The sequence below is a fragment of the Callionymus lyra genome, chromosome 3, assembly GCF_982586985.1.
Source record: "Callionymus lyra chromosome 3, fCalLyr1.hap1.1, whole genome shotgun sequence".
In the NCBI taxonomy this organism is placed as follows: Eukaryota; Metazoa; Chordata; class Actinopteri; order Syngnathiformes; family Callionymidae; genus Callionymus; species Callionymus lyra.
Genome location: NC_141820.1, coordinates 372,157 through 383,794, shown reverse-complemented (window position 1 = coordinate 383,794; position 11,638 = coordinate 372,157). Strand labels below are relative to the sequence as shown.

Below are 11,638 nucleotides of genomic sequence, written 5' to 3'. Positions count from 1 at the left end.
CTAGAGTGTGTGTCCTCACAAACACACTCTAGTTCACCAGTGTGTGTTTGTGAGGACACACACAAACACACACTGGTGTCTAGTTCACCAGTGTAAACAAACCTCACTTGGTCTCACTAGTCAACGAGTCGTGTCCTGTTATCTTACCAGTTGACTAGTGAGCCTACTGGACTTCACTAGTCAACTGGTTCAGCCCTCACTAGTGAACTAGTAAAGATAGGTTAACTATTGAGCATTAGTGATTTACTAGTTAACAAGTAAAGTTAAGTTTCATTTGACTAGTAAAGCAACCACACGATACTAGTAAAATACTAGTAAACAACGTAAAGTATTTGTCTAATAATAGTTCACTAGTAAGGTAATACTGCAGGACTGGTTGACTAGTGATCTTGATTGGTTAATGATCTAGTGTGTGGTTAAATCCACACGTGTGATCATGTGATCGTAACATTCATGTGTCATGAGATGTGTAGAGTCTTGGCTCAGTGTGTGTGTGTGTGTGTGTGTGTGTGTGTGAGAGTGTGTGTGTGTGTGTGTGTGTGCATGTGTGTGTGAGAGTGTGTGTGTGTGTGTGTGTGCATGTGTGTGTGTGTGTGAGTGCGAGAGTGTGTGTGTGTGTGTGAGTGTGTGTGTGTGTGAGTGGGGGTGTGTGTGTGTGTGTGTTTATTTGTGTGTTCGCCTATGTATTAATGTGGGGGTGTGTGTTTAAGTGTGTGTTCGTTAATGTGTGTTCATGTGTGTGTGTTTCAGTGTTCATGTGTGTGTGTTTATGTAGGGGGGGGGCAGTGGTCAGCTCCCCTCTGTCTCCGTCGCTATAGCAACTCCTCTCTGTGCTTCTTCCCTCTGGTCTGACCGTTCCTCAAGGACCCGTTGTTAGGTCTCAGCAGGTGACCTCGTTCCTGGTCCCTCCAGGGGGGTCGACCCTCGTCGCTGTCCAGGTCCGAGTCAGAGTGCATGAGGGCGGAGGAGGTCGCTGGCAGAGCTGGCTTCAGACGACCTGTCAACATGTAAACAACAACAGTCAGATCTTCTCATGTAAACAACAACAACAACAACAACAGTCAGATCTTCTCATGTAAACAACAACAACAACAACAACAACAACAGTCAGATCTTCTCATGTAAACAACAACAACAACAGTCAGATCTTCTCATGTAAACAACAACAACAACAACAACAGTCAGATCTTCTCATGTAAACAACAACAACAACAACAACAACAGTCAGATCTTCTCATGTTAACAACAACAACAACAGTCAGATCTTCTCATGTTAACAACAACAACAACAACAGTCAGATCTTCTCATGTAAACAACAACACGAGTCAGATCTTCTCATGTAAACAACAACAACAACAACAGTCAGATCTTCTCATGTAAAAAACAACACGAGTCAGATCTTCTCATGTAAACAACAACAACAGTCAGATCTTCTCATGTAAACGACAACAACAACAGTGAGATCTTCTCATGTAAACAACAACAACAGTCAGATCTTCTCATGTAAACAACAACAGTGAGATCTTCTCATGTAAACAACAACAACAGTCAGATCTTCTCATGTAAACAACAACACGAGTCAGATCTTCTCATGTAAACAACAACAACAACAGTCAGATCTTCTCATGTAAACAACAACAACAGTGAGATCTTCTCATGTAAACGACAACAACAACAGTGAGATCTTCTCATGTAAACAACAACAACAGTCAGATCTTCTCATGTAAACAACAACAGTGAGATCTTCTCATGTAAACAACAACAACAGTCAGATCTTCTCATGTAAACAACAACAACAGTCAGATCTTCTCATGTAAACAACAACAACAACAACAACAGTGAGATCTTCTCATGTAAACAACAACAACAGTCAGATATTCTCATGTAAACAACAACAACAACAGTCAGATCTTCTCATGTAAACAACAACAGTCAGATCTTCTCATGTAAACAACAACAACAGTGAGATCTTCTCATGTAAACAACAACAGTGAGATCTTCTCATGTAAACAACAACAACAGTCAGATCTTCTCATGTAAACAACAACAACAACAACAACAGTCAGATCTTCTCATGTAAACAACAACAACAGTCAGATCTTCTCATGTAAACAACAACAGTCAGATCTTCTCATGTAAACAAAAACAACAACAGTCAGATCTTCTCATGTAAACAACAACAGTCAGATCTTCTCATGTAAACAACAACAGTGAGATCTTCTCATGTAAACCACAACAGTCAGATCTTCTCATGTAAACCACAACAGTGAGATCTTCTCATGCAAAAACAACAACAACAACAGTCAGATCTTCTCATGTAAACCACAACAGTCAGATCTTCTCATGTAAACAACAGTCAGATCTTCTCATGTAAACCACAACAGTCAGATCTTCTCATGTAAACAACAACAGTCAGATCTTCTCATGTAAACAACAACAGTGAGATCTTCTCATGTAAACAACAACAGTCAGATCTTCTCATGTAAACAACAACAGTCAGATCTTCTCATGTAAACCACAACAGTCAGATCTTCTCATGTAAACAACAACAGTGAGATCTTCTCATGTAAACAACAACAACAACAACAACAGTCAGATCTTCTCATGTAAACAACAACAACAGTCAGATCTTCTCATGTAAACAACAACAGTGAGATTTTCTCATGTAAACAACAACAACAAGAGTGAGATCTTCTCATGTAAACAACAACAGTCAGATCTTGTCATGTTAACAACAACACCAGTCAGATCTTCTCATGTAAACAAAAACAACAACAGTCAGATCTTCTCATGTAAACAACAACAGTCAGATATTCTCATGTAAACAACAACAACAGTCAGATCTTCTCATGTAAACAAAAACAACAACAGTCAGATCTTCTCATGTAAACAACAACAACAGTCAGATCTTCTCATGTAAACAACAACAACAGTCAGATCTTCTCATGTAAAAAACAACACGAGTCAGATCTTCTCATGTAAACAACAACACGAGTCAGATCTTCTCATGTAAACAAAAACAACAACAGTCAGATCTTCTCATGTAAACAACAACAACAGTCAGATCTTCTCATGTAAACAACAACACGAGTCAGATCTTCTCATGTAAACAAAAACAACAACAGTCAGATCTTCTCATGTAAACAACAACAACAGTCAGATCTTCTCATGTAAACAACAACAACAGTCAGATCTTCTCATGTAAACAACAACACGAGTCAGATCTTCTCATGTAAACAAAAACAACAACAGTCAGATCTTCTCATGTAAACAACAACAACAGTCAGATCTTCTCATGTAAACAACAACAACAGTCAGATCTTCTCATGTAAACAACAACAACAGTCAGATCTTCTCACCTGCTCTGTGCGGCTGCAGCTCCAGACTGTCCTGCTCGTCCAAAACCTTGTATCGACTTTTACTTCTGCGCACTTTACTCTTCTGTCTTGAGAGAGAAACACGAGGGACTCATGAAGACGCTGGACATGAAGACATCTGGACACATCTGGACAGTTGTTGTTCTTACTTGCTGCAGCAACACACCATGGCCCACACCACCGTCCCCATGGCAACCAGGATGAGGAAGGAGGCGATGGTGACGTAGAGCACACTCCACTCTGAAGACACAAACATTTGTTGACCATCATCTTCTCATCATCCACAAACCCACCAACACTTGCCACAGTTGCTCTCAGCATCTCCATACTGGACCCTGATGAAGTTCTCCATCCAGAACGGGTGACAAACACAGCGACGGGTGAACGAGTCACACTCACCGTGACCAGAGCAGTTGAGCTGACAAACTGAAGCAGAAGAACATGTGAGGAACATCATTTCAACAACATTTATAAATGTGTAACTTGATTTATAAATGTGTAACTTGATTTATAAATGTGTAGCTTGATTTATAAATGTGTAGCTTGATTTATAAATGTGTAACTTGATTTATAAATGTGTAACTTGATTTATAAATGTGTAGCTTGATTTATAAATGTGTAGCTTGATTTATAAATGTGTAACTTGATTTATAAATGTGTAACTTGATTTATAAATGTGTAGCTTGATTTATAAATGTGTACCTTGATTTTTATAAATGTGTAGCTTGATTTATAAATGTGTAGCTTGATTTATAAATGTGTAACTTGATTTATAAATGTGTAGCTTGATTTATAAATGTGTAACTTGATTTATAAATGTGTAGCTTGATTTATAAATGTGTAGCTTGATTTATAAATGTGTAGCTTGATTTATAAATGTGTAACTTGATTTATAAATGTGTAGCTTGATTTATAAATGTGTAACTTGATTTATAAATGTGTAACCTTGATTTATAAATGTGTAACTTGATTTATAAATGTGTAACTTGTTGATTTATAAATGTGTAACTTGATTTATAAATGTGTAGCTTGATTTATAAATGTGTAGCTTGATTTATAAATGTGTAACTTGATTTAGAAATGTGTAGCTTGATTTATAAATGTGTAACTTGATTTGTAAATGTGTAGCTTGATTTATAAATGTGTAACTTGATTTATAAGTGTGTAACTTGTTGATTTATAAATGTGTAACTTGATTTATAAATGTGTAGCTTGATTTATAAATGTGTAGCTTGATTTATAAATGTGTAACTTGATTTAGAAATGTGTAGCTTGATTTATAAATGTGTACCTTGATTTTATAAATGTGTAACTTGATTTGTAAATGTCTAACTTGATTTATAAATGTGTAACTTGATTTATAAATGTGTAGCTTGATTTATAAATGTGTAGCTTGATTTATAAATGTGTTGCTTGATTTATAAATGTGTAGCTTGATTTTATAAATGTGTACCTTGATTTTATAAATGTGTAACTTGATTTATAAATGTGTAGCTTGATTTATAAATGTGTACCTTGATTTTATAAATGTGTAGCTTGATTTATAAATGTGTAGCTTAATTTATAAATGTGTTGCTTGATTTATAAATGTGTACCTTGATTTATAAATGTGTAGCTTGATTTATAAATGTGTAACTTGATTTATAAATGTGTAGCTTGATTTATAAATGTGTAGCTTAATTTATAAATGTGTTGCTTGATTTATAAATGTGTACCTTGATTCATAAATGTGTAACTTGATTCATAAATGTGTAGCTTGATTTATAAATGTGTAACTTGATTTATAAATGTGTAGCTTGATTTGTAAATGTGTAACTTGATTTATAAATGTGTAGCTTGATTTATAAATGTGTAACTTGATTTATAAATGTGTAGCTCGATTTATAAATGTGTAACTTTATTTATAAATGTGTAACTTGATTTGTAAATGTGTAACTTGATTTATAAATGTGTAGCTCGATTTATAAATGTGTAACTTTATTTATAAATGTGTAACTTGATTTGTAAATGTGTAGCTTGATTTGTAAATGTGTAGCTTGATTTATAAACGTGTAACTTTATTTATAAATGTGTAACTTGATTTGTAAATGTGTAACTTGATTTGTAAATGTGTAGCTTGATTTGTAAATGTGTAGCTTGATTTATAAACGTGTAACTTGATTTGTAAATGTGTAACTTGATTTGTAAATGTGTAGCTTAATTTATAAATGTGTTGCTTGATTTATAAATGTGTACCTTGATTCATAAATGTGTAACTTGATTCATAAATGTGTAGCTTGATTTATAAATGTGTAACTTGATTTATAAATGTGTTGCTTGATTTGTAAATGTGTAACTTGATTTATAAATGTGTAGCTTGATTTATAAATGTGTAACTTGATTTATAAATGTGTAGCTTGATTTATAAATGTGTAGCTTAATTTATAAATGTGTTGCTTGATTTATAAATGTGTACCTTGATTTATAAATGTGTCGCTTGATTTATAAATGTGTAGCTTGATTTATAAATGTGTAACTTGATTTATAAATGTGTAGCTTGATTTATAAATGTGTAGCTTGATTTGTAAATGTGTAGCTTGATTTATAAATGTGTAACTTGATTTATAAATGTGTAGCTTGATTTGTAAATGTGTAACTTGATTTATAAATGTGTAGCTTAATTTATAAATGTGTTGCTTGATTTATAAATGTGTAACTTGATTTGTAAATGTGTAGCTTAATTTATAAATGTGTTGCTTGATTTATAAATGTGTAACTTGATTTATAAATGTGTAGCTTGATTTATAAATGTGTAACTTGATTTATAAATGTGTAGCTTGATTTGTAAATGTGTAACTTGATTTATAAATGTGTAACTTGATTTATAAATGTGTAGCTTGATTTGTAAATGTGTAGCTTGATTTATAAATGTGTAACTTGATTTATAAATGTGTAGCTTGATTTGTAAATGTGTAACTTGATTCATAAATGTGTAACTTGATTCATAAATGTGTAGCTTGATTTATAAATGTGTAACTTGATTTATAAATGTGTAGCTTGATTTGTAAATGTGTAACTTGATTTATAAATGTGTAGCTTGATTTATAAATGTGTAACTTGATTTATAAATGTGTAGCTCGATTTATAAATGTGTAACTTTATTTATAAATGTGTAACTTGATTTGTAAATGTGTAACTTGATTTGTAAATGTGTAGCTTGATTTGTAAATGTGTAGCTTGATTTATAAATGTGTAGCTTGATTTATAAACGTGTAACTTTATTTATAAATGTGTAACTTGATTTGTAAATGTGTAACTTGATTTGTAAATGTGTAGCTTGATTTGTAAATGTGTAGCTTGGTTTATAAATGTGTAGCTTGATTTATAAACGTGTAACTTTATTTATAAATGTGTAACTTGATTTGTAAATGTGTAACTTGATTTGTAAATGTGTAGCTTGATTTGTAAATGTGTAGCTTGATTTATAAACGTGTAACTTGATTTGTAAATGTGTAACTTGATTTGTAAATGTGTAGCTTGATTTATAAATGTGTACCTTGATTTTATAAATGTGTAACTTGATTTATAAATGTGTAACTTGATTTGTAAATGTGTAACTTGATTTGTAAATGTGTAACTTGATTTGTAAATGTGTAACTTGATTTTATAAATGTGTAGCTTGATTTATAAATGTGTAACTTGATTTTATAAATGTGTAGCTTGATTTATAAATGTGTAACTTGATTTTATAAATGTGTAACTTGATTTGTAAATGTGTAACTTGATTTGTAAATGTGTAACTTGATTTTATAAATGTGTAGCTTGATTTATAAATGTGTAACTTGATTTATAAATGTGTAACTTGATCTATAAATGTGTAACTTGATTAATAAATGTGTAGCTTGATTTATAAATGTGTAACTTGATTAATAAATGTGTAGCTTGATCTATAAATGTGTAACTTGATTTGTAAATGTGTAACTTGATTTATAAATGTGTACCTTGATTTATAAATGTGTAGCTTAATTTATAAATGTGTAGCTTGATTTATAAATGTGTAACTTGATTTATAAATGTGTAGCTTGATTCATAAATGTGTAACTTGATTCATAAATGTGTAACTTGATCTATAAATGTGTAGCTTGATTCATAAATGTGTAACTTGATTTATAAATGTGTAACTTGATTTATAAATGTGTAACTTGATCTATAAATGTGTAGCTTGATTTATAAATGTGTAACTTGATCTATAAATGTGTAGCTTGATTTATAAATGTGTAACTTGATTTATAAATGTGTAACTTGATCTATAAATGTGTAGCTTGATTCATAAATGTGTAACTTGATCTATAAATGTGTAGCTTGATTCATAAATGTGTAACTTGATCTATAAATGTGTAGCTTGATTCATAAATGTGTAGCTTGATCTATAAATGTGTAGCTTGATTTATAAATGTGTAACTTGATTTATAAATGTGTAACTTGATCTATAAATGTGTAGCTTGATTTATAAATGTGTAACTTGATTTATAAATGTGTAACTTGATCTATAAATGTGTAGCTTGATTCATAAATGTGTAACTTGATCTATAAATGTGTAACTTGATCTATAAATGTGTAACTTGATTCATAAATGTGTAACTTGATTTATAAATGTGTAACTTGATTTATAAATGTGTAACTTGATCTATAAATGTGTAGCTTGATTCATAAATGTGTAACTTGATTTATAAATGTGTAACTTGATTCATAAATGTGTAACTTGATTTATAAATGTGTAACTTGATTCATAAATGTGTAACTTGATTCATAAATGTGTAACTTGATCTATAAATGTGTAACTTGATTTATAAATGTGTAACTTGATTTATAAATGTGTAACTTGATTTGTAAATGTGTAACTTGATCTATAAATGTGTAGCTTGATTCATAAATGTGTAACTTGATTTGTAAATGTGTAACTTGATCTATAAATGTGTAACTTGATTTGTAAATGTGTAACTTGATCTATAAATGTGTAGCTTGATTCATAAATGTGTAACTTGATTTGTAAATGTGTAACTTGATCTATAAATGTGTAACTTGATTTATAAATGTGTAACTTGATTTATAAATGTGTAACTTGATCTATAAATGTGTAGCTTGATTCATAAATGTGTAACTTGATTTGTAAATGTGTAACTTGATCTATAAATGTGTAACTTGATTTGTAAATGTGTAACTTGATCTATAAATGTGTAGCTTGATTCATAAATGTGTAGCTTGATCTATAAATGTGTAACTTGATTTGTAAATGTGTAACTTGATCTATAAATGTGTAACTTGATCTATAAATGTGTAACTTGATTTGTAAATGTGTAACTTGATCTATAAATGTGTAACTTGATTTGTAAATGTGTAACTTGATCTATAAATGTGTAACTTGATTTGTAAATGTGTAACTTGATCTATAAATGTGTAACTTGATCTATAAATGTGTAACTTGATTTGTAAATGTGTAACTTGATTTGTAAATGTGTGAAACATTGTGTACCTCCAGGATGTTGTGTAACTATCTTCAACTCAACATAAATCATCAAAACTCACTGAAAGTATCCACTCGTTGAGCTTTGTAGATTAAAAAGTCGTTCTTCTGTTTGCGGAGCTTGTTATGGAGGTTGAGCGCCACACTGTGGCCGGAGAGGGGAGGACGCCCCGGACCACTGGACACCAGGAACACCAGCCGAGTGCTGAGGAGAGACGTGTGAGGCTCGGACTCCTCACCTGTGCTCCGGCGACTCACCTGTGCTCGTTGAAGGCGCTGATGTCGCGCACCAGGATGTCACTGTCCAGCACGTTGAGCAACACGCCGACCTGCCGCAGCAGCATGTCGCGCTGGCGCTGAGAGACCTGAGACACCGGCACGTCCAGGACCAGCTCCACCAGGTCCAGGGCCCACGAGTCTAAGGAGGAGACGCCGTCAGAGCCGGTGACGTCTTGAGTGTATCATGGTTTCAGTCTCACCTGGTTTGACCTCCACTGAGCCTCGGGCTGAGCTGCTCTGACCTTTGCTGTCCGTCACGGTCAAGGTGAAGCTGTACTTTCCTTCCACCAGGTTTCCCAGGAACAGCACCGCCTGGTGGTCGGAATTGTTCAGCACGTCCTGTGTGATCAGAAGTTTGTTGAAATGATATTCTTTTAACCTTTGACCCCAAAACCATCCTTGACTCTACTGACGCTCTCATCACAGCAGGGGGCGCTAGACTCAACTCTCAGGAATGTTCAAGTCTTCTTGACAGTTTTTAGCAGTGACGTCTCTTCACCACCAGGTGGAGCAAGACGTCGGATCATGAAGAGCTTTTTGTCTTTTAGAGAATATTTTATAAACAATCGTTAGAGTTTTGATTTTAATTAAAGACAAATTAAAATAAAATAATTATTTCAAATGTGACTCCAGAGGAGCCTGAGAGTGATATTTATGAGGAGTGATGTTTTTGAGGAGTGATGTTTTGAGGAGTGATGTTTTTGAGGAGTGATGTTTTGAGGAGTGATGTTTTGAGGAGTGATGTATTGAGGAGTGATGTTTTGAGGAGTGATGTTTTGAGGAGTGATGTATTGAGGAGTGATGTTTTGAGGAGTGATGTTTTGAGGAGTGATGTTTTGAGGAGTGATGTTTTGAGGAGTGATGTATTGAGGAGTGATGTTTTGAGGAGTGATGTATTGAGGGGTGATGTTTTGAGGGGTGATGTTTTGAGGGGTGATGTATTGAGGAGTGATGTTTTTGAGGAGTGATATTTTTGAGGAGTGATGTATTGAGGAGTGATGTTTTGAGGAGTGATGTATTGAGGGGTGATGTTTTGAGGGGTGATGTATTGAGGAGTGAAGTTTTAAGGAGTGATGTTTTGAGGAGTGATGTTTTTGAGGAGTGATGTTTTGAGGAGTGATGTTTTGAGGAGTGATGTTTTGAGGAGTGATGTATTGAGGAGTGATGTTTTGAGGAGTGATGTATTGAGGAGTGATTTTTTGAGGGGTGATGTTTTGAGGAGTGATGTTTTGAGGGGTGATGTTTTAAGGAGTGATGTTTTGAGGAGTGATGTTTTTGAGGAGTGATGTTTTGAGGAGTGATGTATTGAGGAGTGACGTTTTGAGGAGTGATGTTTTTGAGGAGTGATGTTTTTGAGGAGTGATGTTTTTGAGGAGTGATGTTTTGAGGAGTGATGTATTGAGGAGTGATGTATTGAGGAGTGATGTATTGAGAGTGATATGTTTTGAGGAGTGATGTTTTGAGGAGTGATGTTTTGAGGAGTGATGTTTTGAGGAGTGATGTTTTGAGGAGTGATATTTTTGAGGAGTGATGTTTTGAGGAGTGATGTTTTGAGGAGTGATGTATTGAGGAGTGATGTTTTGAGGAGTGATGTATTGAGGAGTGATGTATTGAGGAGTGATGTTTTGAGGAGTGATGTATTGAGGAGTGATGTTTTGAGGGGTGATGTATTGAGGAGTGATGTTTTGAGGAGTGATGTTTTGAGGGGTGATGTTTTGAGGGGTGATGTTTTGTGGAGTGATTTTTTGAGGAGTGATGTTTTGTGGAGTGATTTTTTGAGGAGTGATGTTTTGTGGAGTGATTTTTTGAGGAGTGATGTATTGAGGAGTGATGTATTGAGGAGTGATGTTTTGAGGGAGTGATGTTTTGAGGAGTGATGTTTTGAGGAGTGATGTTTTGTGGAGTGATTTTTTGAGGAGTGATGTTTTGTGGAGTGATTTTTTGAGGAGTGATGTATTGAGGAGTGATGTATTGAGGAGTGATGTTTTGAGGAGTGATGTTTTGAGGAGTAATGTTTTAAGGAGTGATGTTTTGAGGAGTGATGTTTTGAGGGGTGATGTATTGAGGGGTGATGTTTTGAGGAGTGATGTTTTTGAGGAGTGATGTTTTGAGGAGTGATGTTTTGAGGAGTGATGTATTGAGGAGTGATGTTTTGAGGAGTGATGTTTTAAGGAGTGATGTTTTGAGGAGTGATATTTTTGAGGAGTGATGTATTTGAGGAGTGATGTTTTGAGGAGTGATGTATTGAGGGGTGATGTTTTGAGGGGTGATGTTTTGAGGGGTGATGTATTGAGGAGTGATGTTTTTGAGGAGTGATATTTTTGAGGAGTGATGTATTGAGGAGTGATGTTTTGAGGAGTGATGTATTGAGGGGTGATGTTTTGAGGGGTGATGTATTGAGGAGTGAAGTTTTAAGGAGTGATGTTTTGAGGAGTGATGTTTTGAGGAGTGATGTTTTGAGGAGTGATGTTTTGTGGA

The 11,638-nt window shown here is 34.1% G+C and overlaps 1 protein-coding gene across 1 annotated transcript; it reads right to left on the bottom strand.

Moving 5' to 3' along the window:
• Positions 1 to 488: 488 nt before the first annotated feature.
• On the bottom strand, positions 489 to 9,499 carry kiaa0319l (KIAA0319-like ortholog; the record flags this gene model as incomplete). Its single annotated transcript, XM_087785621.1, is given in 7 exon segments — positions 489 to 997; positions 3,361 to 3,446; positions 3,528 to 3,618; positions 3,682 to 3,804; positions 8,944 to 9,086; positions 9,140 to 9,299; positions 9,361 to 9,499. Coding segments are annotated over 7 exon segments (927 nt in total), but the record flags the coding sequence as incomplete, so codon positions are not given.
• Positions 9,500 to 11,638: the final 2,139 nt, after the last annotated feature.